The sequence below is a fragment of the Trichoderma atroviride genome, chromosome 2 (assembly GCF_020647795.1).
Source record: "Trichoderma atroviride chromosome 2, complete sequence".
Lineage (NCBI taxonomy): Eukaryota > Fungi > Ascomycota > Sordariomycetes > Hypocreales > Hypocreaceae > Trichoderma > Trichoderma atroviride.
In genome coordinates, this window is record NC_089401.1 from 2,242,019 (window position 1) to 2,267,280 (window position 25,262).

General features: G+C 50.5%; 10 protein-coding genes across 11 annotated transcripts; 9 read left to right on the top strand and 1 right to left on the bottom strand.

Moving 5' to 3' along the window:
• Positions 1-41: 41 nt before the first annotated feature.
• On the top strand, positions 42-653 carry TrAtP1_003519 (uncharacterized protein; the record flags this gene model as incomplete). Its single annotated transcript, XM_014087978.2, has 1 exon — positions 42-653. One exon carries the CDS (start codon positions 42-44, stop codon positions 651-653), a length of 612 nt encoding a protein of 203 aa, XP_013943453.1.
• Positions 654-1,440: 787 nt separating this feature from the next.
• Positions 1,441-3,866, top strand: TrAtP1_003520 (uncharacterized protein). Its single transcript, XM_014087979.2, has 4 exons — positions 1,441-1,785; positions 1,879-2,265; positions 2,334-2,790; positions 2,876-3,866. Exons 1-4 carry the CDS (start codon positions 1,575-1,577, stop codon positions 2,994-2,996), a joined length of 1,176 nt encoding a protein of 391 aa, XP_013943454.1. The 5' UTR covers positions 1,441-1,574; the 3' UTR covers positions 2,997-3,866.
• Positions 3,867-6,887: 3,021 nt separating this feature from the next.
• Positions 6,888-7,521, top strand: TrAtP1_003521 (uncharacterized protein; the record flags this gene model as incomplete). Its single annotated transcript, XM_014087980.2, has 3 exons — positions 6,888-6,892; positions 7,056-7,359; positions 7,423-7,521. The coding sequence occupies 3 exons, from the start codon at positions 6,888-6,890 to the stop codon at positions 7,519-7,521; spliced, it is 408 nt and encodes a 135-aa protein (XP_013943455.2).
• Positions 7,522-7,732: 211 nt separating this feature from the next.
• TrAtP1_003522 (uncharacterized protein) lies at positions 7,733-9,282 on the top strand (the record flags this gene model as incomplete). The annotated part of the gene is made up of 2 exons (XM_066111917.1): positions 7,733-8,996; positions 9,062-9,282. 2 exons carry the CDS (start codon positions 7,733-7,735, stop codon positions 9,280-9,282), a joined length of 1,485 nt encoding a protein of 494 aa, XP_065967997.1.
• A 364-nt stretch (positions 9,283-9,646) lies between these two features.
• On the bottom strand, positions 9,647-11,089 carry TrAtP1_013332 (uncharacterized protein). The gene is made up of 3 exons (XM_014087393.2): positions 10,836-11,089; positions 10,611-10,758; positions 9,647-10,510 (listed from the first exon to the last, which is right to left on the bottom strand). Exons 1-3 carry the CDS (start codon positions 10,863-10,865, stop codon positions 9,903-9,905), a joined length of 786 nt encoding a protein of 261 aa, XP_013942868.1. The 5' UTR covers positions 10,866-11,089; the 3' UTR covers positions 9,647-9,902.
• A 1,772-nt stretch (positions 11,090-12,861) lies between these two features.
• On the top strand, positions 12,862-13,310 carry TrAtP1_003523 (uncharacterized protein; the record flags this gene model as incomplete). The annotated part of the gene is made up of 3 exons (XM_066111918.1): positions 12,862-13,079; positions 13,148-13,196; positions 13,254-13,310. The coding sequence occupies 3 exons, from the start codon at positions 12,862-12,864 to the stop codon at positions 13,308-13,310; spliced, it is 324 nt and encodes a 107-aa protein (XP_065967998.1).
• Positions 13,311-14,398: 1,088 nt separating this feature from the next.
• Positions 14,399-14,704, top strand: TrAtP1_003524 (uncharacterized protein; the record flags this gene model as incomplete). The annotated part of the gene is made up of 1 exon (XM_066111919.1): positions 14,399-14,704. The coding sequence occupies one exon, from the start codon at positions 14,399-14,401 to the stop codon at positions 14,702-14,704; it is 306 nt and encodes a 101-aa protein (XP_065967999.1).
• Positions 14,705-15,293: 589 nt separating this feature from the next.
• TrAtP1_003525 (uncharacterized protein) lies at positions 15,294-19,724 on the top strand (the record flags this gene model as incomplete). Its single annotated transcript, XM_066111920.1, has 1 exon — positions 15,294-19,724. One exon carries the CDS (start codon positions 15,294-15,296, stop codon positions 19,722-19,724), a length of 4,431 nt encoding a protein of 1,476 aa, XP_065968000.1.
• A 13-nt stretch (positions 19,725-19,737) lies between these two features.
• Positions 19,738-21,911, top strand: TrAtP1_003526 (uncharacterized protein; the record flags this gene model as incomplete). Its single annotated transcript, XM_014087982.2, has 2 exons — positions 19,738-21,509; positions 21,644-21,911. 2 exons carry the CDS (start codon positions 19,738-19,740, stop codon positions 21,909-21,911), a joined length of 2,040 nt encoding a protein of 679 aa, XP_013943457.2.
• Positions 21,912-22,451: 540 nt separating this feature from the next.
• Positions 22,452-24,878, top strand: TrAtP1_003527 (uncharacterized protein). 2 transcript variants are annotated; one of them, XM_066111921.1, is made up of 3 exons: positions 22,452-22,712; positions 23,000-24,035; positions 24,103-24,878. In XM_066111921.1, the coding sequence occupies exons 1-3, from the start codon at positions 22,658-22,660 to the stop codon at positions 24,323-24,325; spliced, it is 1,314 nt and encodes a 437-aa protein (XP_065968001.1). In that variant the 5' UTR covers positions 22,452-22,657; the 3' UTR covers positions 24,326-24,878. The 2 variants fall into 2 exon arrangements, with proteins under 2 accessions (XP_065968001.1, XP_013943458.2); XM_014087983.2 differs by having other exon boundaries at positions 22,452-24,035.
• Positions 24,879-25,262: the final 384 nt, after the last annotated feature.

Here is a 25,262-nt window from a genome sequence, read left to right on the forward strand (position 1 = left end):
ACCCTCAGAACACCACCGGCACCTTTTATACAGCCGCAATCATGGCTGCTCCCTCTGCATCAACAAACTCTGGCATCACCACAGACGAGGCCAGCGGAGAGCGTCACATTCCCGAGTCCGTTCGAGCTGACGGGAGCACGCGAAAGGCCATCAAGATCCGGCCTGGCTACCAACCACCCGAAGATGTCCAGGTCTACAAAAACCGAACGGCAGAGGCCTTTCGTGAGCGAGGAAAGCGAGTCGGCATACCCGGCGCCGCTGGATTGCAAGATGAGAAGCCAGAGCAGAGCTCCGCTGCAAGCAACAAGAACGCGAAACGGCGAGAGGCTCGGAAGAAGGCCAAAGCCGACGGCGACGCCAAGGCTGATACTACAGCTGCGACTACGAAAGACGCTGCCGAATCAAAGACGGAAGAGGCTGATCCTGAAGTCGAGCGCGAAAAGAAAGCTAGGAGTATCAAGAAGAAACTGAAGCAGGCCAAGGAGCTCAAGCAGAAGAAGGATGGCGGCGAGGGTCTGTTGCCTGAGCAGATTGCAAAGGTCATCAAGATTAACGAGCTCATTCGGGAATTGGATGCCCTTGGGTTCGACGCAGAGGGCGAGCCAAAGACCGAGGCGCAAGACGATGCGGCTGAAAATAGCGAGAAGAACTGAAGACTGCCCTGCGGCAAAACCCGAATCGGAGACTGTCTCTTCTCCCAGCCGATATGTGTATACGGTTGATCATACCATCTTGTGCCACGCCAATGGCGCTACTAGGAAATCATCCAATCCTATCCTATCCATCTCGCCAACCCACCAGAATTCTACTTACCGACTCAAGGCACTTATTGAAGGCAAGCCAGAACAGCAATGGGTTTGATGGCCTTTGTCGGTTTCAAGAAATCCTGGCGTAGCGGGGCAACAAAGGATCCCTGTACATCTATCCCAAGAACAGGTTTGGAAGCATGGGACGTATCTATAAGGATCTGAGGCACGGGATATGTATATAAAGGAATTCTTGCGTCTGCAACTGACGTGTTTGTAAATATTACCTCGGATGGACGATCAATTGGAACAGTAACGCAATATATGAGCTCTTCTGCTTCTACGGCACGGATTCGCGGGGTACAAAATGCATGTACTAAGGCACTATGCGCTATGAGGTACCCAACAGCTTAGGTAGATGCCAATCGCATATAGAAGCTTACTTGAGCAAACAACTCAGAATAGGAAATATGAATCATGAGATACAAAAGCACAAACCATCCAGAAATTCACACATGATGCCAATAAGCTGAATCTGTAGCTATTTTTTTGTGTATGCACATCGCCAAAGGTGCGTCGACCCAAGCTGAAGAGTATCGCCGATCTTCTGCCGACAAGCGGCGGCAGGGATTAGCTCAAGGCTCCAATGAGTGAGGTAAGCCTACGATTTCAAAGAGCAGCCACTGTTAGGTCCCCATCCCGCGCATGCAACTCCAACCAAGCTCCCAAACAAACCGACACCACGAAACCCAGAATTGAAACTGCAAATTCCGGAATAGAAGACTCCTGAATCAAGACATTTCCAGCTTCTGATTTCCGCCAACAATCATGTCCGCGGAAGACGAGCGCCAGGTCGCCCTCAACGCCTACCGGGCGAAGCTCATCGAATCCCGCGAATGGGAAGCAAAGCTCAAGAACCTCCGATTAGAGATCAAGGACCTGCAGAAGGAGTATGACCGGACAGAGGAGAACATCAAGGCGCTGCAGAGCGTAGGACAGATCATCGGTGAAGTCCTGAAGCAGCTGGACGATGAGAGATGTATGGCGCCTGTCTGCCCACCTATGACGCTCGGCCATGGGGAAGCTATTCTGTCATCTCTGGGAGGGTGATGCTAACTTTGAGCGCTTATAGTTATCGTCAAGGCATCTTCGGGCCCCCGTTATGTTGTCGGCTGCAGATCCAAGGTTGATAAGACGAAGCTGAAGCAAGGCACGCGTGTCGCTCTCGATATGACGACATTAACCATTATGCGTATGCTCCCGCGAGAGGTCGACCCGCTAGTTTACAACATGTCACTGGAGGACCCTGGCCAGGTCAGCTTTGCTGGAATCGGTGGATTAAACGACCAGATCCGAGAGCTGAGAGAGGTGATTGAGCTTCCCCTGAAGAATCCGGAGCTCTTCCTCAGAGTCGGCATCAAGCCGCCCAAAGGTGTCCTGCTCTACGGTCCTCCCGGAACAGGCAAAACTCTCCTAGCCAGAGCAGTTGCAAGCAGTTTGGAGACGAATTTCCTAAAGGGTGAGTGAAGTGCAATTGAAAAAACCAAGCTGTGGGGTTAGCTGAGCTATGCTAATAACGTATTGCAGTTGTCTCGTCCGCCATTGTCGACAAATATATCGGAGAATCTGCAAGGTTGATTCGAGAAATGTTTGGCTACGCCAAGGAGCACGAGCCTTGTATCATCTTCATGGACGAAATCGATGCCATTGGAGGACGACGATTTTCTGAGGGTACCAGTGCCGACCGTGAAATTCAGAGAACACTTATGGAGCTGCTCAACCAGCTAGACGGTTTCGACTACTTGGGCAAGACAAAGATCATCATGGCTACAAACAGACCGGATACTCTGGACCCTGCGCTGCTACGTGCTGGTCGTCTAGACCGAAAGATTGAGATTCCTCTGCCTAATGAGGTCGGACGACTGGAGATTCTCAAGATCCATGCCTCGTCTGTCGTCATTGATGGCGATATTGACTATGAGAGCGTAGTCAAGATGAGTGACGGCCTGAACGGAGCCGATTTGCGAAATGTTGTCACTGAAGCGTGAGTTGCTAAGCCCCCCCTTCTCCCCTGAATATGACTGTTGCAAAGGCTGTTTTCTTTACATTGCTAACAATTTGAAATACAGTGGTCTATTTGCGATCAAAGACTACCGGGATTCGGTCAATCAAGACGACTTCAACAAGGCGGTGCGCAAGGTGATGGAGTCGAAGAAGTTGGAAGGCAAGCTGGAGTACCAGAAGCTGTAAATAGCTCTTGATACAGATGGCTTTTGGGAAATGTTTCTGGCGTCAGCGAAAAGGAAACTGATGATGGGTACTATTTTTTTGAAGCTGTATAATTAAAGAAAGGCAGTGTAGATGCCAAATGCTGAGTGAGCTCTTGGCATAGAAATGATGACGCATCCGCGATAGGGGAACAGACATCAGCATCAAAGCTCAGCCTCTTAAAAGGGGGACATTGCTTTCTTTCTTTTGCGGCGATGGTTGTGATTCCATTATTCCAGTGATACGAGATGGTGTTGCTATGTAAGACTGACATACTTGTGGATACTACCAAGTTATTTCCAGCATTTACAAGGGTATCGCATTGCTACAAGGAATGGCATTTTGCCTTGGGCCTTGTCGTCTCTCCCAAGGCAATTAAGTGCTCTCCCGCTGTGGGTAGCTGCATGGCTAGCAGAGCACATGTCAGGTGAGACGCCATCACGGCTCTCTTAGTGGACGAAGGAGCAAGGCTGACTGGCAGGTTTGGATGCCGATTGTCAGATGGCATGACAGCTACGTCCGCAAGCTGCTATTATTGAGTAAGGAAGCGGGAGGATGCGGCCCAAGGATAAGCTATCAATGAGGGGCAGGCCACAGAGCATGTTTCTCACTCGTCGTGTCTTTTTGTCACTATCCTTTTTTTCTTTCTCTCTTTTCTCTCCTTTATTGACATGGTTCTGGCTCGGGCCGCAGGTGTTGATGAGTTTGATCAGCAGGGTGCTCTCAAGCGGAGACAGCTGAGCTAATGTAGACAGAGATGGGGAAAAAAAAAACGAGTAGTGTGTGTGGCTTTGCTGAGACGACATGATTCTAGAAAAAAAAAAATAGACACAAGACGTAATTTCATTTAATTTTACATTTCATATTTTCTTATCTCTTTTTTGTTGAATCGTCATTGAAGAAAACGTTCTATAGTAAGAGGCATGACTCCATATCTCAGCGCAGCGCACAGCGGCTGATGCTATTCTTGGAAACAAAAGCCATCTTAAAAGCCACCGTTCGACTAAAGCGCTACTAGGGGCAAAAAGCGGATGAGGCTGTGAAAAGGGTAAGTAAAAAAAAAAAGGGAGCTTTCCTTCTCTAAGGCCCAAGGCGCGAAATCTAGATCTCTCTCGGAGGAGGCGAACGCCAAGCCAGGATGTACCATTGATTATTCTTTTTTATTTTTTGCATGAACTGGGCATGGGGGTGCGCGCATGGAGCTAATTCCCTACCCATCTATTGTGTCTTTTTTTTGGTGTTGTTGTTGTCCTTATCTTAGGTTCTTATTCTTGGCTTGAAGCGAGGGGCGGCCATCATGGCAAAAAACGGAATATACCTGTAAAGTACATGCACACATACGAGGCTGTAATTTCACCAACGAGCCGGGATGGGGCTATTTTCAGCACACACAGGCTTTCCAGAAAAAAATTAAGATGCCGGAGGTTCTAGGCACTTGGCACAGTACCGGCAGGAAAAGGCGACAGGGGGGGCAGGGCTCTAGTCGAAGGGGGGGGGGGGGGGGGGGGTCGCCAAACGAAAAAAAATAGTTCCAACTTCCAATGGATAGGATATACGGAAGTGCGTTACCGGGGGCCGGAATACGAACTTATGACGTCTCTGGAGGGTGACACTGAAGCTGTTGGTGCGGCAGCGGCGATTTTCCTTTTCTCTTCTTGTGCCGTCCATCTTTTTCAGAGTTTTTCATGGTGAAACTTGTGTCAGGGATGGGGCCTGCGGCTGTTGTGCTAGTTGGGCAGCTTACATGTGCCACTACACAGAAAGACAAAAAAAAAAAAAAACCGGCCGGAGTACATAGTAGGTACTGTGTAAGAGTGTCTTTGTAGGTTGTAGAACGGACTTTGGATGGAGCTGGTTACGGATCCTTTTTTTTTTGTTGTGTAAGACGTTTTTAGCACCAGGCGGCACGACTCGGGCGCGGCCATTGGCTGGGTTGAGGGTCGGGCTGGAGCGGACGGTGAGATGGTGGTGAGTCGCTGGTGGACGCCGCGCGAGGCTCCTTTTTTCCCCTTGATCTAAACGCATTCGGAGAGGGACGTGATACGCCCTACAAGGGACGGCGAGCGATGCTAGCGGCGAGTGCTAGGCCTGGGCTGTGTGCGAGCCGGCATTCACGTATTGATTCCCTCAATTGATTCGCGTTGCGGCATCTCGTCGGGCTGAAGCTTTGCGTCAGGCTGGTCCCTCGGCACGATGACGAGAGGGTTGGTTGGCAGGCAGTTGCAGAGTCGCAGCCGAGATGGGTCGAGGAATCTCTACCGTTCCGGCCCCTGAGATAGGCTAGCGAGAGAGCCCCGCCATCGACGCCTCCGTTACTGTCGATGTACATGCAGGCTCAGCACCTCCCGTAGAGGGGCCGTCGTCTGGGCCCTCGCGGTGCTTGTTTGTACCCATCGCCGGCATCCTTTCAGATCGGGATGATGCCCTTCAACAAGAAGCATGTGTGCCCAATGCCCACGGCCATCGAGAGAGTCGACCGTCACGAGGCAGCCTTGTTGAGCTGCAGTCATTGAACAGGGCCCGGCACCGTAACCCCGCCATGAGCCAAAGCGTCCAGTCAAACTGCTGGGCCGCACACAAGCAACGCGCAGCTTGCCGGCCTAGGCGAGAGAGATGCCCGCGAGTGGCATCTGGATGAGCTGCTGTTCAATGCCAGCTTGTTCTTTCCTGGCCTGGATTACTCAATCATCCGCATCCATCCATCTCACGCCCTCTGGGCAGCAACCAGGATGGACACGGGGTGGGACGAGCTCGAGTCTTTGGGCCGCTTTTGGCAATCGAGTGTGACAAGGCCTCACATACTATAGTAGTGCCTAGACTAACACGATGCACTTGGGTGAATGGCTGAGCGGCCCTGCTGTAAATCCATTGTACACAAGGCAAGCGTCTTTCACAGGTATGGATTTACACGTATGCTTGTTTTTTGTCTTCGAGGGCCGTGCCACCTATGTACCAAACGGACAGGCTCGTGGCGATGCCGGGGTCGAAACAGCAGCTAGTCGAGTTGTACGAGGAGCACAGATCAGATCTGCAACGAGAGTGAATGACATCGCCACGCAAAGGGAAAGCAAGCCGACGCCACCACGGCCATGGCCATCAATTCGCCCTGCCAAGGTGCTATGCAGGTACGAGCACATTGATTGTTGATGCTCGTACAGAGACAGGCCCGTGTAGTGTAAACAGGGACAGGCAATCCGGGTCAGCTTCAGTCCAGCATGGAGGGTTGGAGGGCTGGAGGGGCAGCAAGCAGCCACCCCGAGCGCCCATCATCTCCGTCATCCATCCCCCCCTCCGGCCGCCCATCTGATCAGATGCGCGCCTGGGTAGCCGGTACCTGGGCTGTACGCCGCTCGCCATCCTGCGTCTCGCAGCGTGTGCGGTACACGCCGCTCCCTCGTACTCGGTGCTCCATCCGCCGTGCTAATGCTGGCTGTCCAACCCAGCCCACCGCGGACCCTCCTCCTCTCCACATTAAGCTGAGCCCCAAGCCTCGCTCCGCTGCGCTTCTGGCCAGCGCTCCTTTTCCTGCCAAGGGAGCACGTTTGTTATGCTCAAGGCCTCTAGGTCTAGCTCGCAAGTCACTGATGACAAAGTACATATAGACGAATACTTCCCTCCTTCTGCTGCTCTGCATTCACCTGTCCGCGCCTCCCCTCCTTTTACTCGAAACCTTCCCCCCCCCTTAACTCCCCTTGACGCATTCCTACCTTATCTATAAACCGCCGTTTATCGCGTACTTTATATTCTGACGAGCCCTCTCTACTCTGTCCTTTTCCCTTTCCATCTCTCGCCTCACACCACTCTCGTTTTCTCTCTCGACCTTTTTCTTGTTCCTTCTTGATTCCATCCGATACATAGCTATCAGCAGCAAACATGTGGTAAGCTTCTTCATCCCACCATTCACCGCCCCGCCCCGCACTCGCACTCTCGCCATCAGTGCCACCATGGCCACCATGGCCCCCTGATGACGAGAAAAGGGAGCCCAATTGGCAATTGAATTGCGACTGACGCTGGTTTGCTTGTTTTTTTCTCTCGATATAGTGGTATTTTCGGATACGTCAACTACCTGGTGGAGAAGGACCGCAAGTTCATTCTCGACACCCTGCTCAATGGCCTTTCTCGTCTCGAGTACAGAGGATACGACTCCGCCGGTCTGGCCATTGATGGCGACAAGAAGAAGGAGGTTTTGGCCTTCAAGGAGGTCGGCAAGGTCGCCAAGCTGAGGAAGCTCATAGATGAGTCTCCTTTGGACCTGACCAAGGTTTTCGACTCACACGAGGGTATTGCCCACACCCGATGGGCTACCCACGGCCCCCCCCTCCACCCTCAACTGCCACCCTCACCGGTTCGTCCCCCCCCTCATCCTGTACAACGGAAAGTCTAGGCCGTGTAAACTGACTCCCAACAGCTCCGACCCCAACTCCGAGTTCGTTGTTGTCCACAACGGCATCATCACCAACTACAAGGAGCTCAAGACCCTGCTCTCCAGCAAGGGCTTCAAGTTTGAGACCGAGACGGACACCGAGTGCATTGCCAAGCTTGCCAAGTACATCTACGACCAGCACCCCCAGATTGGTTTCACCGATCTCATCAAGGCTGTTATCCAGGAGCTCGAGGGTGCCTATGGACTGCTTATCAAGTCTGTCCACTACCCCCATGAGGTCATTGCTGCCCGAAAGGGTTCTCCCCTTGTCATTGGTGTCAAGACCCAGCGCCGCATGAAGGTCGATTTCGTCGACGTTGAGTACGGCGAGGACAACGGTGCTCTTTCTGCAGAGGCTGCTTCTCAGACTGTTGCCCTCAAGAAGGATGGCGATTTCCTTGCTCCTTCCAGCGCCCTGGGTGCTCCCGACAAGTCCCTGCTTCACCGCAGCCAGTCCCGTGCTTTCATGACCGATGACGGCATGCCCATGCCCACCGAGTTCTTCCTGTCTTCTGACCCCTCTGCCATCGTTGAGCACACCAAGAAGGTCTTGTACCTCGAGGATGACGACATTGCTCACATCCACGAGGGCTCCCTCAACATCCACCGCCTGAAGAAGGCTGATGGCAGCTCCAACGTCCGAGCTATCCACACTCTGGAGCTCGAGCTTCAGGAGATCATGAAGGGCAAGTTTGACCACTTCATGCAGAAGGAGATCTTCGAGCAGCCCGAGTCTGTCGTCAACACCATGCGAGGCCGTCTCGACATTGCTAACAAAAGTGTCACCCTCGGTGGTCTGCGCTCATACATCTCCACCATTCGACGATGCCGCAGAATCATCTTCATTGCCTGCGGTACCAGCTACCACTCTTGCATGGCCGTCCGTGGTATCTTTGAGGAGCTTACGGAGATTCCCATCTCTGTCGAGCTGGCGTCTGATTTCCTCGATCGTGAGGCCCCCGTCTTCCGAGACGACACTTGCGTCTTCGTTTCTCAGTCCGGTGAGACTGCTGATTCCCTGATGGCTCTCCGCTACTGCTTGGAGCGCGGTGCTCTCACCGTCGGTATCGTCAACGTTGTCGGTTCCTCCATCTCCCTTCTCACCCACTGCGGTGTCCACGTCAACGCTGGTCCTGAAATCGGTGTTGCTTCCACCAAGGCCTACACCTCCCAGTTCATTGCCATGGTCATGTTTGCCCTCTCCCTTAGTGAGGACCGGGCTTCCAAGAAGATTCGCCGAGAGGAGATCATCGAGGGTCTTGGCAACGTCTCTGCCCAGATTAAGCACATTCTCGAGCTTGACCAGCCCATCAAGGACCTGTGCCAGAAGGTTTTCAAGGATCAAAAGTCCCTGTTGCTGCTTGGCCGTGGTAGCCAGTTCTCCACCGCCCTTGAGGGTGCGCTGAAGATCAAGGAAATTTCATACCTCCACTGCGAGGCCGTCATGTCCGGTGAGCTGAAGCACGGTGTTTTGGCCCTGGTTGACGAGAACCTTCCCATCATTATGATCCTCACCCGTGACGAGATCTTCAAGAAGTCTCTCAACGCCTACCAGCAAGGTAAGTTTAATATGGCACCCAGCCCCGTACTTGTTTCATTCCGAAGCTAACATTAATCACTACAGTCATTGCCCGAGGTGGCAAGCCCATTGTCATCTGCAACCCTGGTGACGAGGAGTTTAAGAACTCTGATGCTCTCAAGATTGAGATCCCCAAGACCGTTGACTGCCTGCAGGGCATTCTCAACGTCATTCCCCTGCAGCTGATTTCCTACTGGCTGGCCGTTCTCGAGGGTCTCAACGTGGACTTCCCTCGAAACTTGGCCAAGTCTGTCACTGTCGAGTAAAGAGGCGCCGGTCGGCTCTACGTACTGGGCGTTGGCATAGCAGAGCTTTTCACCGCCCCAAAATTAAAAAAAAGATAATGAGGAATCGGCAGTCAGGAAGTTTTTTAACGGCTTAGCAATTTGTTTTTAATGGGAAGATGCCCCCTTTTTTTGTATTTAATGAGATCCTGATAGGGATTCAAATGTCAGCGAGGATGACAGAGTGCTATATCATATAGAGCACTGGAGCTGCTAGAGCGTATTGGTCTATTTGTTTTTGAAGCAAAACCAGTATTCTTAGCGTTTTGTACGTAGACTTTTGCGTTATCTGCCACCTGAAAAAGTACAAGGCAGAGAGAATTGATAAAGAGTAAAAGAGGAAAAGACAAAAGACCCGGTGATTTCTCTTGCAATTTGGGTGCCTAGGTAGTTACCTAAGGCGAACTACAAGCGAGCGTTACATAAGAACCAGAACAGCAGAAATCCTAGTTTCGTGTTCATTTTGCACGCTGCCTAAGATGAATCGCTCTGGTGTGAGCTTAAGTAGTTTTTTTTATTCTTCTTTTCCTTGTTTTGTAATGCTAGCTGAAAATTAGAACAAGGCCCAAGCAATTATATCTTCATGACTCTAGTTTCCATCTCTAGACTGTCTGAGTGCCATAACCCTTGATCCTGTCTGCAAATGCCCAGCTTTGGTTCTCCAGCTTTTCATCCTCCTTCAGTTCGACGCCGTCCTTGGTTACAACGGCTAATGAGTAGGTACTCATACTTCGGGCGTCACGGTAGAAGAGCACCTTCATGGCCTCCTTGACGATATCGACAGCCTCCTCGCGAGAGAGCTTCTTGGCCGACTCCTCGTCAGGGACGTAGCGTCTCATGATGGGCTGGGCCAGCATGGCGCCGAAGCCCGTGGCGAGGGAAGGGGCGGAGTAGGTGCTGCCGAGGAGGTCGGCGGCGGCGAGGAAGGGCTCGCCGTTGTCGTCGAGGCCGCCGACGAGGAGGTGGTTCCAGAGGGGGTCGAACTTGGAGCGGCGGTTGTAGAGGAGCTTGGAGAGGTATCGGTGGAGGTTGGCGGCGTTGAGGCGCGGCTTGTCGGGGGACTCGTAGGCCTCGGAGAGGGACAGCTCGGTGAGGTGGCGGTCGAGGTACTGCATGTCGGAGATGTCGCCGCTGAAGCCGAGGATGGATGAGCCGGCGAAGGGGCGGAGACGCTTGACGTCGGTGAAGCGGGCGAGGGAGCCGTATGAAGCTGTGGTGGTGGAAGATGGGGTTAGTCAATGGTTTTCCTGTCCCTATATTGGGAGGACAAGCTGAGGCAGGCTTGATGTAGATTGGGCAGTGGCACTAACCCAGGTTATCGGCGGCGATGACGACGCCGTCCTTGAACTTGATTCCTATTACTGAGGTACCGGTGACGATGGGCTGCTGGGTGTTTTGCTTGGGCCCGTTCTCCTGCATGTAGGAGTGGTCGTAGGCGCCGTAGACATCGTCTCTAGGCTGTGCAAAGGAGTCAGCGACATAGTTCCAAGGTGTCATTTATGTGGCAAGTTTGAGATATCGGTAGTTGCACTCACCCGACCCCATGCTTGCGGACGGTGATCCATTGTGAATTATATCTGGTGTTCGAAGAAGCGGCGGCAACGTGGGGTAAGAACAGCGAGATGGAGAGGACCGATTGCGCTTGTACCCGCTGATCGAAGGGACAAGCTAGATGTTATCTTTGTCTGGTGCTGAAAGCTGTTATAAAGATCCCCCAGATGCGTTTGCGGGACGTAATTGGGGAAGAGGCCGTTGGCGAAACAGATCTGCTGTATGCGAGCTGAGCTGGTTGATGCAAGCTCGCTGGTCGCGCGTCCCAACGGGAGCCTGCAAAGCGACCAAGAGGTGGTTACATAAGCCGGATATTGACATCACTGACAGTGATTGGCTTAAACGGGAGGGGGGAGAAGCTTGGACCAAGGCCGCTTCTCAGGGACTGCATACACTGACGATGGCGGGGCCAAGACCATGTAAAGCAAAGTCGTTTGCTTATTGTACTTTTGATTGAAGATATAAAGGAAACGGAAGAAGCTATAGCAGCTACTATATGAATTAGTAACTTGAAGATTATCTGGTAAATGTTTGGATGGCTCTGAAAAATGGAGCTAGGTGTTATGTTACCTAGGTAAGTAAGGTAGGCGTGGAGTAATCCTGTCAGTTGCAAGCCGGTACACACAAACTCCAAGCACCTCGATATGTATCATCTTCGTTTTTTATAACGTTTATTGAATATTGCGCCAAACTATTTCCACATTTTCTTTACTGCGTCTTTACGAACTTTGTGATGGTCTTCTTGGCGCAAGCTCTGATGAGAGACACTGGGTTAGAAGCTGTGATACTATGGACTTGAACCCATGCCTGTAAGAAGTACAGCGCACCTATACATATCCATGGATGACAATTGCTAGACTTATACCAATTATAATACGCTAAAACAGGCCATAGTAGTAGAGACATACTGATACTCCAAGCAACAGAGGCAATAGGGACAAGAACTTTGTAGGAAACAATCACACGGCAATGGAGGTTCTAAATGTAGTCTTTCTTCTATGGCTGGACAAGCGATAACAAAGCGAACACCCAGTGAGACTTACCAAATAATATACACAGGGATTTAATTTTGACCATTGGTTTTTATATGTTGTAGCTCGCGAACTTGCCGGTCGAGAGATTAACGGCAGAGTTAACATGGCTAGTCGCTTTTGTCAACGACACTGACTTCACTTCAGAAGATCTTGTGCCCCAGGCCCCAATCACTAGACTATCGTCCCTTGGTTTGGGTGATATTGGTCTTTCTCGGCAGATTGTCAATCAATTCTAATGCGCCTTAAAGGAGTGCGCATCAACACTTAAGCACCTCTCCACCGTACTCACGAGCCTGATGATGATGCCCATATCAATCAACCAGAGCATCATTGGGACCCTCCACAGAAAAGCCATTGGGGTCGAGCCAGAGATATAAATATCTATATGCCTTTATTCTATCGATCAACGCTGAGAATACTCTCCAGTACCGGATGGCTCGCGCGCAGCTCCTCCAGGCTGCAATCCACTAGTTTCACGCTGTTTCGCCAGTTCTTTCTACGAGGCATGTCCCCCAGCAGCAAACTTCAAGACCTTTTGTGAGCCTGACGATGATGAAGGCTAGGGACTAGGGCTATTGAAGTGGGATATCGGGGAGATTCAAATTGAAAGAAAGAAGGAAGGAAGGAAATCTCTAATGTGCTCATAAGCCATAGTTCTCTAAGTAAGGAGAAGGTACTAAGTATATAATACTAATTTTTTTTTTAATTTATTCGTTTTCTTTATTATACCAACACATCGTGCTCTCCTCCAAGAGTTTTGGCGGGAGACGCCGGGTTGAAAATTGTGGGGCCGAGATTGAGTTGCTATTGACCAATCAGCGCTGCTTACTTCCTGCTTTGCATCTTCGCGAATTTCCTTAGCAGAACTTCTTCCGAGGCCATTCCTATCCTCTGTAAAAACCCGCCAACGACAGTACCTCGGTCTCTACCCACCCGCGACTGTATCAGAAGCATTCAATTGCTCGCCAAAGCCAAGATGGTAAGAACTCCAGCGACCCAGCCCGTCCGATTCTCGTGCCGAAAGCTAATCGCGCATGTGCGCAGTCTCTCGCCAACTCTATCTACAGGCAAGTTACCACGACGACAAACCAACGACGTTGACTCGCATCCTAACACACGACTCTACAGCACCCTGTTCCGCAAGAACTACACCATGCTTGCGACAGTTTTCGCCGCCGGCTTTGCTTGGGAGATGTACGAGGATCCTACAATACCGACCGAACGTTGAAGCGGAAACAATGGACTAATCAGTGATGCAATAGCGGTTTCAACTCTACCATGGACAAGATCTGGGATAGCAACAACCGAGGCGTAAGTTTGCACATTACGACAAGCAAGGGACCAGACAATGGCTAACGAGCGAACCAGCGCCAATGGAAGGACATCCGAAACAAGTACGTTGAGGGTGGCGAGGATGAGGAGTAAAGAAACTCCGCATTGCTCGGATTAGAATGGGTGTCGGATGGGACTGCTTTGGGGAAAATGTATAAATAAAACGAGAAATAGAACGGTTCACAGCTATTTAATTTGCCTTTCTTTTTGGACTCTATAGCTGTGGTATGATTGTGCTACGGTCGTACGATGCTAGTATTCAACGCCCAACCCAACGCTGAGCTCCGGGGACGCTGTTGCGGCCTTTGATTCTGGCACGAGATAGTTGTGTGTTGAATATATACACTTGCTATATTTGGTGCATGTAGATAAAAGGCACATGCGATGAATCACAGACTTTTGGTGAGGCCACTGTGCGCCGCAGCGGATTCTGACGTCGGTTCGACTTGAGCCTTCCAAAAGATGCAGTAGCCAAAGCTTCTGAAGGCATCAAGTGTGGGGCGGAGACTGGCAGCTGGCAACAAAGACAGCAGGTAGTAGCAATAGCAGCAGCAGCAGCCTAAGCTACAGTTGGAGTGCTAAATAATATAATCGGGGTGCTAGATAACTTCTCTCTCTATTTTTGAGGTGTTAGATAACAGAACCGGGGTGCTGGACAATGGCTCCCTTTAGAGTCCTATCTAAGTTTCAAGAACGAGCATCAAAAGGTCCCTAGAGTTCCGTTAGCTGGATGTCTTATCTACTGGCAACATTGGATCAAATGGGTTGTTACTATGGGACTGGCGGAATTTGTCCACGCTTTTCGATTTATCCAAAAAGCAATAGAGACAGATCTACAATATGAGGGTTTCGGAGTTAATCCTGACGATATCGATGAATGCGCAGTCTTTGCTTTAATGGACCGGATTACTGGGAAGGGCCCCTCGATTTATCCACACAGTCGCGTTTACATGACGCCTTGCATGCTGCCCGCAAGCGAGATGCCTCCTAGGTATGTATGATATATACGAGGAAGTACTTTACCCACATGAAGTCGAACTAGCTCTTACAGGCCTTGAGAGTGTCCATTTATATGGATTATCAAACTACACAATCCCCGACAGGTCCCGAGATACTGTTGTCGCGCTGGACCAGCCTTTGGCTGACCGTCTCTCCAGATATTCTTGGATAGGAGGCCAAAGATGGCCCATTCACAAGAGTTGCAGCCAGTTTATATGTCTCTTGAAGACTCTACAGCATCAGAGGATGAGTTGGATCTATGGATGGATCGAGGAATTCTTCACTGGAAGCTGAAATACTCCGTATACGGCGCTCTCCCCTCTGTCGATCTTGCTATATCGCAAGCCCCAAAATTAAGCAACTATTTGCCTAAAGCTATGCACGATCATCTCTTGCTACAGATGAGGCATCACTATGGTCATATAGTGGAAGATTATTATATTCAGATCCTGCCTAAAGAATCTTTTACAGTAGATAATAAGCTTTAATTAGTCCTAAAGGAAATAAGAGCTATATTGAGAGAAGACTATAAGAATAAGCTACTAGCTGTCCTAGTTGAGGAAGCAGGGATATTTAATGCTTTTACTAGACTATAAGAAGGAATATTTAATAGTATAACTATAATAGATCTAAATCCAAGCGGTCCTGATTAATCTGAGCGGTCCTGATCAATCTGAGCGGTCCTGATCAATCTGAGCGGTCCTGATCAATCCTGATCACTAAGCGCCTTTAGGTGCCACCGTAGCTTTAGGTAGTACCTTAACAGCGCTATCTTAGTAACGATGCGTACCTAGCCGATCTTTGCTCACCTCAGATCAAACTCCAACCAGAGCACATTATTCTCCAACAACAGTGCCACCGACATCACAAATACCTTGCGCCCTCCTTCTGGCACCTAAGCTGCACGCCCGCCCGTCTATCCCGAGCCCCGACCACGACCGGACGTGCATTTCGGAGCAAGCATTTCTTCTGCTCGAGCTGAAACTGCCAAAAGCATTCCCCCACCTCGCATGACGCCACTCGTCGCCAGCCAGCCGTTGCTACTCTTCATCATACTACGAGCTGCATCATGAGCTCATGATCATGGAGAGCCCCCTGTCAACTCAAGAGCAGCAGCTCTGTCAGCTACTGGGAGGTCTGCCTGCACGATACAACAATCGATATACAGAGGAAGCTGCCCGGGAGCTCCTGTCCAGCCTCTTCTGGTCCCTCGCTGGTGGCAACCATGAGTACATGCGGCTTCTGTTCCCCGAGGGCAGACCGTCCGAAAGCCTCAAGCTTAGCGATGCCCAAGGCGCTGTAGAGGGCGCTGAATATACAGAAGCAGCCCGTGGGAAACGATGCGGCCACATTTTCAAACCTGGCGAGGCCTCTTACATGTGCAGGACCTGCGGGACGGACGAGACGTGCTGCCTGTGTAGCCGATGTTTTGATGCGACAGATCATACCGGTCATATGGTGAGGATTCAGATCTCAGTGGGAAATAGCGGCTGCTGCGACTGCGGAGACGATGAAGCCTGGAAGACGCCGCTATACTGTACTATCCATTCCGACATGGCATCTGGACCTCATGCAAAGGACCCAAAGGCGCCCCCTTCGCTTCCAGAGGACCTCGTCAATAGTGTTCAAATGACAATTGGGAGAGCATTTGATTATATCTGCGACGTTATATCGTGTTCGCCGGAGCAGCTTCGCCAGTCAAAAACAAAGGAATCGATTCTGAAGGATGAAGAAACGTCACGCCTACAGTCAACATACTACGGTTCGGATGTTTCAGATACCGAAGATCCAACCGAGTTTGCACTGGTGCTATGGAATGATGAAAAACACACTGTTGACGAAGTCAGAGACCAGGTTGCTCGTGCTTGCAGGAAGTCCCGCCGACAGGCTAGCAAGGATGCCTGGGACACTGATGCAGTGGGTCGAAGCCTTTTGATATTTTCAGACGACGTCGATCGGCTGTTACAAATGGCAAAGATTCTCGAAGCCATCAGAGTGACGATAACCATTCGGTCAGCAAGAGACACCTTCCGGGAACAGATGTGTGGCACTTTGGTCGAGTGGCTAAGCGACATATCTGGTTGCTCAATCGGTCACGACAACCTCATTCTTCGCCGCACCATATGCGAAGAGGCTATGAAGCCTTGGAGGAAAGGTAGTGCGGCGACTCATACCATGGGCCTCATTGATGATGAGGAAGAGGAGGATCAGCGAATGGAATCAAGAGATATGCTGCACAATGTGAACGCGCGATTCATCCTGGCTTTACAAGCTGCTGCTAGAGCCAGAGGCGGCTTGGATGTGGAAATCGACGTTGATGTTGGAGACGTCGATGATGATGACGATGGCGACGACGACGACGATGAAGACGATGAAGACGATGACGGCAATCGCTCCTTTTCAGATGACGGGGACGACGATGTCATCATGGTCGATGCCCGAGACACTATTTCGGAGCTAGATATGACATTCAGACCGGATGACATATCTTTGGAAGATCACGAAGCAACTCTGGCCGGATATCCGCCTCCGCCGCCACCGCCGCCTGTTCCTGGCACTGCCGCTGGCCCGGCCCCTGGAGAGACAAATCAAAATACCCAGCAGCGTGAGGGCACACCGTCCGATGCCGATATGCGAGAGCCTCTCATTGCGCAGAGCATGCACTCAAAGGCGAACGTCGAAATCCCCAAAACGCCTGGCAAGTCAGAAAAGGCTATGCCCAATCCTGGACTGTATTGGCTCGAAACCCCGGCCGCATACACACGATCAGAGATTGTCCCGCCAGCAGAAGATGTCTTTCAACGAGTTCGTCTAGACTGGCTACTTCTCTTTGATCTACGAATGTGGAAAAGAGTTCGAAACGACCTCCGTGCTCTATACATCTCCACCGTAGTCCAGATTCCTGAATTCAAACGGGTTCTGGCTCTTCGATTTGCCAGCCTTTACACCATCCTGGCTCAATTATATCTCGTTGGAGATCGAGAGCCAGATCACTCCATCATCAACCTCTCTCTTCAGATGCTGACGACGGCATCCATCACCGCTGAAGTAATAGAGCGGGGAAACTTTTTGACCAGCTTATTGGCAATCCTATACACATTCTTGACGACCAGACAAGTCGGTCATCCTTGGGACATCTCACCCACTGCTGTCCTTGCTTTTGATAGTGGTTCGGTCACTAATAGGCGAATGTATCACTTCTACCAAGACCTAAAGTACCTATTCAGCTCTCAGCATGTTCAAGAGCGGCTCAGAAGCGAACCCAGGTATCTGATGCAGTTTCTAGATTTAGTGAAGCTTCATCAAGGGATAGGGCCAAACGTTCGTGCGGTCATTGAGCACGTTGAGTATGAAGCAGACTCCTGGATTACCGCATCTCTTGTTACTCGCCAAATCAATTTGCAAGCCAGAAATTTGGCCGAAGCATTCCGCGAGTGCCCGCCCGACGAGATGCGTCATCTCATGCGAGCCATCCGAATAGCTGCCAAGGCTGCCATCTTCAATTCCGTTGGCGGGGATCGCCTCAGACTCAAACAAGGGGAGATCAAAGATGAAGTGAAATTCAAGACGATGAGCGACTTGGAGTTCGATATTGAGGGCAAATCGTATGATGTCGTTCAATTCGTTGTCGAAAAAGATTCCATCAGTTTCCACCACGGGCTACATTATACGCTATCCTGGTTGATTGAGTGCGGAAGATCTCTCCCAGCCTCTAAGATGCGAGCTCTGCTGAGCTTCACTCGTCAAGAACTCAAGTCGAAACCACGGCTCATGGCGGTTGGACCTATACAAATCCCCAAGAAAGACTATAGTCATGAGGACTATCTGATGGCTCTCTTCGATTATCCTCTCCGTGTCTGCGCTTGGCTAGCCCAGATTAAAGCCAACATGTGGGTTCGGAATGGTATTAGCCTCCGCCATCAAGCCAGTACCTACCGCGGAGTTGGGCAGCGAGACGTCTCTCATCATCGAGACATATTCCTCTTGCAAACAGCAATGGTAGTCTGCGACCCCTCTCGGGCCTTAGCGTCCATTATTGACCGATTTGGAATGGAAAATTGGGTAAAGGGCATTTTTGAAGTATTTTCAGAAGCCCAAGATGATGCCCAGCATCTCGATGTTGTCGAAGATATGATTCACCTCCTTATTGTTCTCCTGAGCGATCGTACCAGTTTAATCGCTCCAGAGGATCAGCCTAATTCTCGACTATTGGCTATGCGCCGAGATATTATCCATGTATTATGCCTCAAGCCCCTTTCATTCAACGAGATTTGCTTGAAGCTCCCTGAAAAATACCAAGAGTCAGAGGAATTCCACCAGGTCTTAGATGAGATGGCTACGTTCAAACCGCCTGAGGGCGTGTCCGATGTGGGAACCTTTGAGCTTCGCCAAGAGTTTATCGAAGAGATCGACCCTTACATTGCACACTACAATAAAAATCAGCGCGAGGAGTCTGAGCTTGCTTACCGCAAAAAGATGGCCAAAAAGACAGGCCAAGCCATAGACGATATCGTCTTCGAGCCCAAGCTCCGTCCGATACCGTCCGGATTATTCCAGCATCTGGCTGATTTTACCAGCACGGGTGTCTTTGCACAGGTTATCTACTACTCGTTGTTATATGTATTAACGTCTCACAAAATTACGCCCTCGGTGCCCAATACGAGGCTCGAAACGTTCCTCCAAGTTGTTCTTCACCTTATCCTGCTGGCTATCATGGAAGATCAAAGCATTGATACAGACATTTCCGGAAAACCTCCAAAATCCTTTGTCCACGCCGCACTTACACGAATCGCGCGAAGCAACTTTATGCGTGAAGCAAAGGATGCCAGGACTATTGTTTCGCTCTTAGATATGCTGTCTACCAATGAGGACTTCAAAGCGGTTCATCCCAGAATTTCCCTCGTTCTCAAGCGCCTCAAGCAGAAACGACCGACGACATTCAACGCGGAATTCCTGAAACTTGGGCTGCCCTTGGATCGCGTCAATACCGCGTCCCCAGCGAACATTTCTGTTGACGGCGAGCGCGAGAGAAGAAAGCAAGCAGCCATTGATCGCCAGGCCAGAGTTATGGCACAATTCCAGCAGCAGCAAAAGAGCTTCCTGGAGAATCAAGGCACTATTGACTGGGGATCTGACCTCGACGAGGAAGAGGAGGAGACAGAGCAAGCCGAAGACCGCAAACACAACTGGAAATACCCAACCGGAACCTGTATCCTATGCCAAGAGGAAGCTGATGACCGGCGTCTGTATGGTGCTTTTGCCCAAATCAATGAAAGCCTTTTGTTTCGTCAGACAGACTTTCAGGACCCTGACCTCGTCCGAGAAGCTTCTCAAACTCCGTGCAACCTCGACCGGTCAGCAGAGGATATTCGCCCCTTTGGCATCGCTCAAGAAAACAGAAAGATGGTTGAGAAACTGAATGCTCAGGGGGGATACATTCCTTGCCGAGCGACAGACTATTGGAAGGGGATTCAAAGCCTCCCTTTCACGACCGGGACCAGTGGCTAGCAGTTGCGGGCATATGATGCATTACAGCTGTTTTGAGCAGTACGTCGAGGCCGCAAATCGTCGTCACACCCATCAGATTGCCCGACACCATCCTGAGAACATTAACCGGCACGAGTTCGTATGTCCCCTCTGCAAAGCTCTTGGGAACGTTTTTGTGCCAATCGTTTGGAAGGGCTTGGAGGAATCCTATCCGGGAAATCTCCAAGCAGAAGAAAGCTTTGAAGATTTTCTGGACAAGCAAATGTCATCGTACCCATTCGGTGGTAGCAAGGCCCGTGAGGTGGATGATTCAAGATTGCCTGCTATTCACACCCCGAGCCTTCCTGGCAGTCTACTACAAACCATCACTCAGGTAAAGCCTCCTCAAAATACTCACTGGGTTGGTAAGGAAGACCTAGAGGTACGGTCGTCAACAACAGCGGGGGCAGCGGGCAGCTCTTCGAGATCTGCCGCCGCCGCAGAGACCTCAGAAGCAGGGGCCAATCAACAAACCGTTACTACCAACGAGCTTCTGCTCATGGAGCTGTTAACAGCCTACCATCGCATCAAGGAGACTCTTGTGGTGAATAAGCTTGATACTCGTCACCCTGTGGATAAGATCCAAGCAGGGGAAGATTTGCACTCGAGCGATACATTGGTTCAAGTGGTTGGGTGCACCATATCCTCTGTGGAGATTGAGCAACGTGGAGTCGAAGCTCAGCCAGGGATGACGTTGATTGAAAAGATCCCAGAGCAAGTGATTTCCCATCTGCGAATTCTAGCGGAAACTACCTCGGCATATATAGCTATGGGCGGTCGACATTCTCTTCCAGGAGGCCGAATAGAAAGCGAATTCATCGCAGATGCAGAACAGCAGCATGGTCAGCTCTTTATGGCGCAGTATTTTGGAGCGGAAGCTGGCGATGCGCGACGACGGTTGTATAGCTACCCACCGTTGTTAAGCATGGACCCCTTCCTCTTTCTAGTTGAATGCAGCTACGGCCTAGTGGTGGCCCAAAACGTCGACATCATGCATGTGGTCAGGCTGTGCTACTTGGCGGAGATTGTCAAGGTTGTGTTCCATATGGGTCGCAATATGCCGGTAGGCTTGTGGTTCGGCACATTGGCCAATCGACAGACTCCAGACCCTGTCATGAACAACTTTGCGGATTTCGCTCTGGCTTTGACCAAGTCGAGCGTGGAGTACCAAGCGAGGTCTGGCAACGACATTCCAGACATGGGAGAAAACCGAGGTTTCCAGCAACCAGGTGTAGACACTCTAGAAGGATGGTATCCATTTGTGAAGAAATATGCGCTGGCCTTTTTGCGTAAAGCCACAATATTCCTCCACGTCAAATACGGTGTGGACTTTAACAATCACGTCTCGTCAAACCCGGACGCGGATGAGCTTGATCGCCTCACCGAGGCCCTGCAGCTGCCGACATTTGATGAAATGTGTGCAGCCATGACGATGGATTCCCTGACTTGCGGATGGCCTAATACTACGCCCGCATTAGTGACGGGCTGGGTGAAGCACCAAGTGCTCTGGACCAAGGGTTTCCCCGACTTGGTCCCTTCCGCGATGGTCAGCCATCCCGGCATATTCGAACTGATTGGTCTCCCTAGAACGTTTGATACCTTGATCGAAGAAGCTGCGAGGAGGAGATGTCCCACGACGGGTAAGGATCTCACGGACCCCGTCATTTGTCTTTTCTGTGGAGATTTGTTCTGCAGCCAGGGCACATGTTGCCAGAAACTTGATACGGATGGCACCAAACTTGGCGGCGCCCAACAACATATGAAAAAGTACGGCCACCTAATCTTTTTTTTTTCTGTTTCTGTTTCTGTTTCTGTTTCTGTTTCCGTTTCCGTTTCCGTTTCCTTTTACTTTTACTTTTTACTTTTAAATATTGAATTGCAAATGACTAACTTTGTTATAGGTGCCAAAGGAATATTGGCGTATTCCTTAATGTGCGGAAGTGTGCTATCGTCTACCTGTTCTACCGCTCCGGGTCATTCACTCCCGCACCGTACATTGATAAATACGGCGAGACAGACCCACAGCTGCGACATGGCCGGCAGCTATATTTGAATCAGAAACGATATGACTCCATGATTAGAAGCACGATACTCAAGCATGGAGTTCCCAGCCTAATCAGCCGAAAGCTAGAGGCGGATATTAACAACGGGGGCTGGGACACCTTGTAAGATGGAGAGAATACGATGCGAGTGGCTACTACGATGGACCCCTTGATGAAGAATGATGCTCCAATGGAAGGTTTTGTGGCAGAGCTTGAGCATATTGTGTTTTTGGCGTATTAAGATGGATTACTGCTGTTGCTTACCGCTTGTATGGATTGATAGACGGGAACCTTTTTTTGTTTTACAAGTTAGTCTATAGGGGAAACGCTTCTTTATTTTTTGTTCCACTCGCTAAGTTTATATGAATGTCCGGCAGAGCAGTTGGGTTATTCGATGGTGAAAATCACAATGTTATCGTACAAGCAGATAGTTTCTAGTGAAAAATAGACGATATTTAAAAGAATGATGGTAATGTCGGAGAGTTACAGCTATTTTAGTTTACTCGTTCTACCGTTTTTATCGATACTGCTCATTCCTCAGAGCGCATGCCATTGTCTACGTACTGTATGAATTACAGTAATATGGTATATAAACACTGTATTATCCAACGAAATCGCCAGCCAATCGGGTCCATCGCCACTAAAGCAACGCGCCGCGAAAAGGCTCTACAAGGGAAAAAGGCCAGCCGCTGGTTGGTTCGCCCGCGAGGCTTCGCACCTCGATTGCGTTTCTGACAGCTTCAACTCTCTGTCTTGCTCTGTCTTGGCGTTTGAACGGCGACAACGCGCATTTTCCAGCTTCTTTTTTTACTGCCAGTCCACAAAAGACCGCGGCGATCTTCCTAGAGAGCTCCAGAGAGGCGAGAGGCGAAGATGCCTAGCCGGAGATCAGGTCGCGCGGCGGCCAAAAAGGCTGCTGCTGCTCTTGGTACGTTTTTTTTAGAGCCCTCTTGCGAGTCAGGTCCTGTTTGACGACTGCTCCTACCATGTCTTTTTTTTCTACGTGCAATGAAGTGAATTGCGACTGAAGCTGTTTCTCTTGTCTAATTCACTTTCTTCTTTCTCTTGTCTGATTCACTGTTCTCTTTCCCTTCTTCTTCTCTTTTACTGCAGCGCAGCTAGACTTTTTTCTTGCATTCATGGGTTCAAGGAGGAAAAACATGGGAGAACAACCGCCCATTCGACTGAAGCTAATTCGCAATTCTGCGCGTAAAGGGAGCACGCCCAAGGGCTATGCCGATCTCGAAGACGAGCCTATGCCAGATGTCCGCGCCAATGCTTCTGCAGACGAAAAGGACGAGGATGTCGAAGAGAACGAGGCGGCGGAGGAAGAGTCGGGCGACGATGACGCAGAGGTTGCAGACAAGGACGACGAGGGCGACGATGACGGTGAATCAGAAGCTTCTGCAAAGGAGCCAACGCCGCCTCCAGAGCCTGTGATCCGCCGGAAACGATTGGGACGCCCTCCCAAGAATCGACCACCCGACTGGGATAACATGGTGACTGTCACAAAGGAAGAGGCCGACACACCACGTCGCAGAGGTCGCGGAGGATGGAGAGGACGAGGCGGGCGCAAGGGAGGCCCTGCGGCGCCAAAGGCCGAGCAAGTGATTGATGCTGAGGGCACGGTGGCCGACATTGTCGACGACGAATGCGTCCTCCCCGAGGATCCAGTGGGCGAGACCAAGGTTGATAAGCTGGGCAATCTGCTGGATGGACGAGACTACCGTTGCCGAACATTCAAGGTGCTCGGTCGAGGCAACCGGCTCTACATGTTGTCTACAGAGCCCGCGCGATGCGTCGGTTTCAGGGACAGCTACCTCTTCTTCACCAAGCACCGCAAGCTGTACAAGATCATCGTGGACGACGACGAGAAGCGCGACATGATTGAGCGAGAGATTATCCCCCACTCGTACAAGGGCCGGTCAATAGGAATTGTCACGGCCCGGTCGGTATTCAGGGAATTCGGCGCCCGCATCGTCGTGGGTGGAAAGCGCATTGTCGACGACTATGCCGTCACCCTAGCTCGCGAGGAGGGTGCCGTCGAGGGCCAGCTCGCCGACCCAGAAGATCACTTTATACCGGGAGAGCCATACAACAAAAACCAATATGTTGCATGGCACGGAGCCAGTGCGGTGTATCACACCAATACGCCTTCTATACCGGTGCCTAGTGGCAAGGTTGAGTCGAAGAAGCGCAAGGTAAACGTCAATGACACAAACTGGATGCTGGAGCATGCACGAGAAGCAAGGTATGTGTGAATTGGTAAAATGACAGTTTTATTGGACAAGATTTTTTTCATCTGACAATGCTTCCAGTGCATTTAACGCGGGTATCAACGCTATTAGAAAGCTGAATAACACCGGCGTTTATGACATTCACACAAACACCATGCAATATCCAGCCTCCATGCAGCCAACAGTTGCGCGTATCGAGCAGATTTCGCCCCAAGACCAAGCAGCCGCCAAAGCCGATCCCGCGTTCCCCCCCTGTGCCCCTGAAGATGGCCAGAAACTTTGCAGTCATCGACACTTACTTTGAGACGCCGGCGGCAGGCGGAGCTCTGGCTGCAGTCGAGAAGTCTGACCCAGCAGATTTCGTTGCGCAGTTTAACGGGCTGGACGCTGTGTCAGACGACATCAAAGATTTACTGCCAGCGGAATGTCGAGAGGCATTTGACAAGGCGGTACAAAAGGAGACGGACTGGAGATCACGATGGGGACTGGAAGCTACGCACATGTCGCGGAAGGACCCGATTATCGACAAGGCTATCGTTCCGTATAATATGACGGGATGAGGTTGAGGTGGACTAGTGGAGGGTTATGAAATCTGCGATTGAAATTTTAGCAACGGCCCTTTTTGCCTTCTTTTTCTTTTCTTTATTTTACCCCTGACTTTTTTCTCTTATTTTTCTGTTCTGTAACTATTCATGAAGAGGGAAAGACGGCCGGATGCAAAGATGGCGTTGGGATTATGAAGAAAGCAGGCGACGATTTTTCGCTCGCCGTAGGATATCTCATCTGAGCTATGGGTTCAGTGATGAAGCAGATTTAGGGACTAGGTATGTAGTCTTAATACAGACGATGATGATAAAACTTGTGCTTTGCCATTTCTTTTTTCTCTTCATTACAAATAGAGACTACGATTCACCTTTGCAAGGGATCTTAGTAGGCAGCCCTACTTGCCTTGAGATGGGCATGCGTGTATCTGTCTACACTACTGGAGTCAAATTATGGCCTGGATTTGAGTAGATACGCATACTAGTTTAGATGGGTGTTCCTGATTTGTCTACCTAGAGTGCTAGATAACTTGAGGCATTCCCGATTTGTAGGGATTCCGTAACCTTTGTGATTGCCAAATGAAAAGGCCTCCTTGATTCAATATATAGATGAATCCAGCAATACATTAAGCTACATCAGACCGGACCAGACCGGACAAGGGAGCTTGTCAGAGGGGGAGGATCCCGGGTTTTTACCAG

Bases quoted from the DNA above. Each gene is read 5' to 3' on its own strand.
- TrAtP1_003520 (XM_014087979.2), top strand. From the start codon at position 1,575: ATGTCCGCGGAAGACGAGCGCCAGGTCGCCCTCAACGCCTACCGGGCG. The intron at 1,786-1,878 runs GTATGGCGCCTG...GAGCGCTTATAG, and splicing joins GCAGCTGGACGATGAGAGAT to TTATCGTCAAGGCATCTTCG. The intron at 2,266-2,333 runs GTGAGTGAAGTG...AACGTATTGCAG, and splicing joins GGAGACGAATTTCCTAAAGG to TTGTCTCGTCCGCCATTGTC.
- TrAtP1_013332 (XM_014087393.2), bottom strand. From the start codon at position 10,865: ATGGATCACCGTCCGCAAGCATGGGGTCGG. The intron at 10,759-10,835 runs GTGAGTGCAACT...TCCTTTGCACAG, and splicing joins GTCCGCAAGCATGGGGTCGG to CCTAGAGACGATGTCTACGG. The intron at 10,511-10,610 runs GTTAGTGCCACT...CCACCACCACAG, and splicing joins CATCGCCGCCGATAACCTGG to CTTCATACGGCTCCCTCGCC.
- TrAtP1_003527 (XM_014087983.2), top strand. From the start codon at position 22,924: ATGGGTTCAAGGAGGAAAAACATGGGAGAACAACCGCCCATTCGACTG. The intron at 24,036-24,102 runs GTATGTGTGAAT...CAATGCTTCCAG, and splicing joins GAGCATGCACGAGAAGCAAG to TGCATTTAACGCGGGTATCA.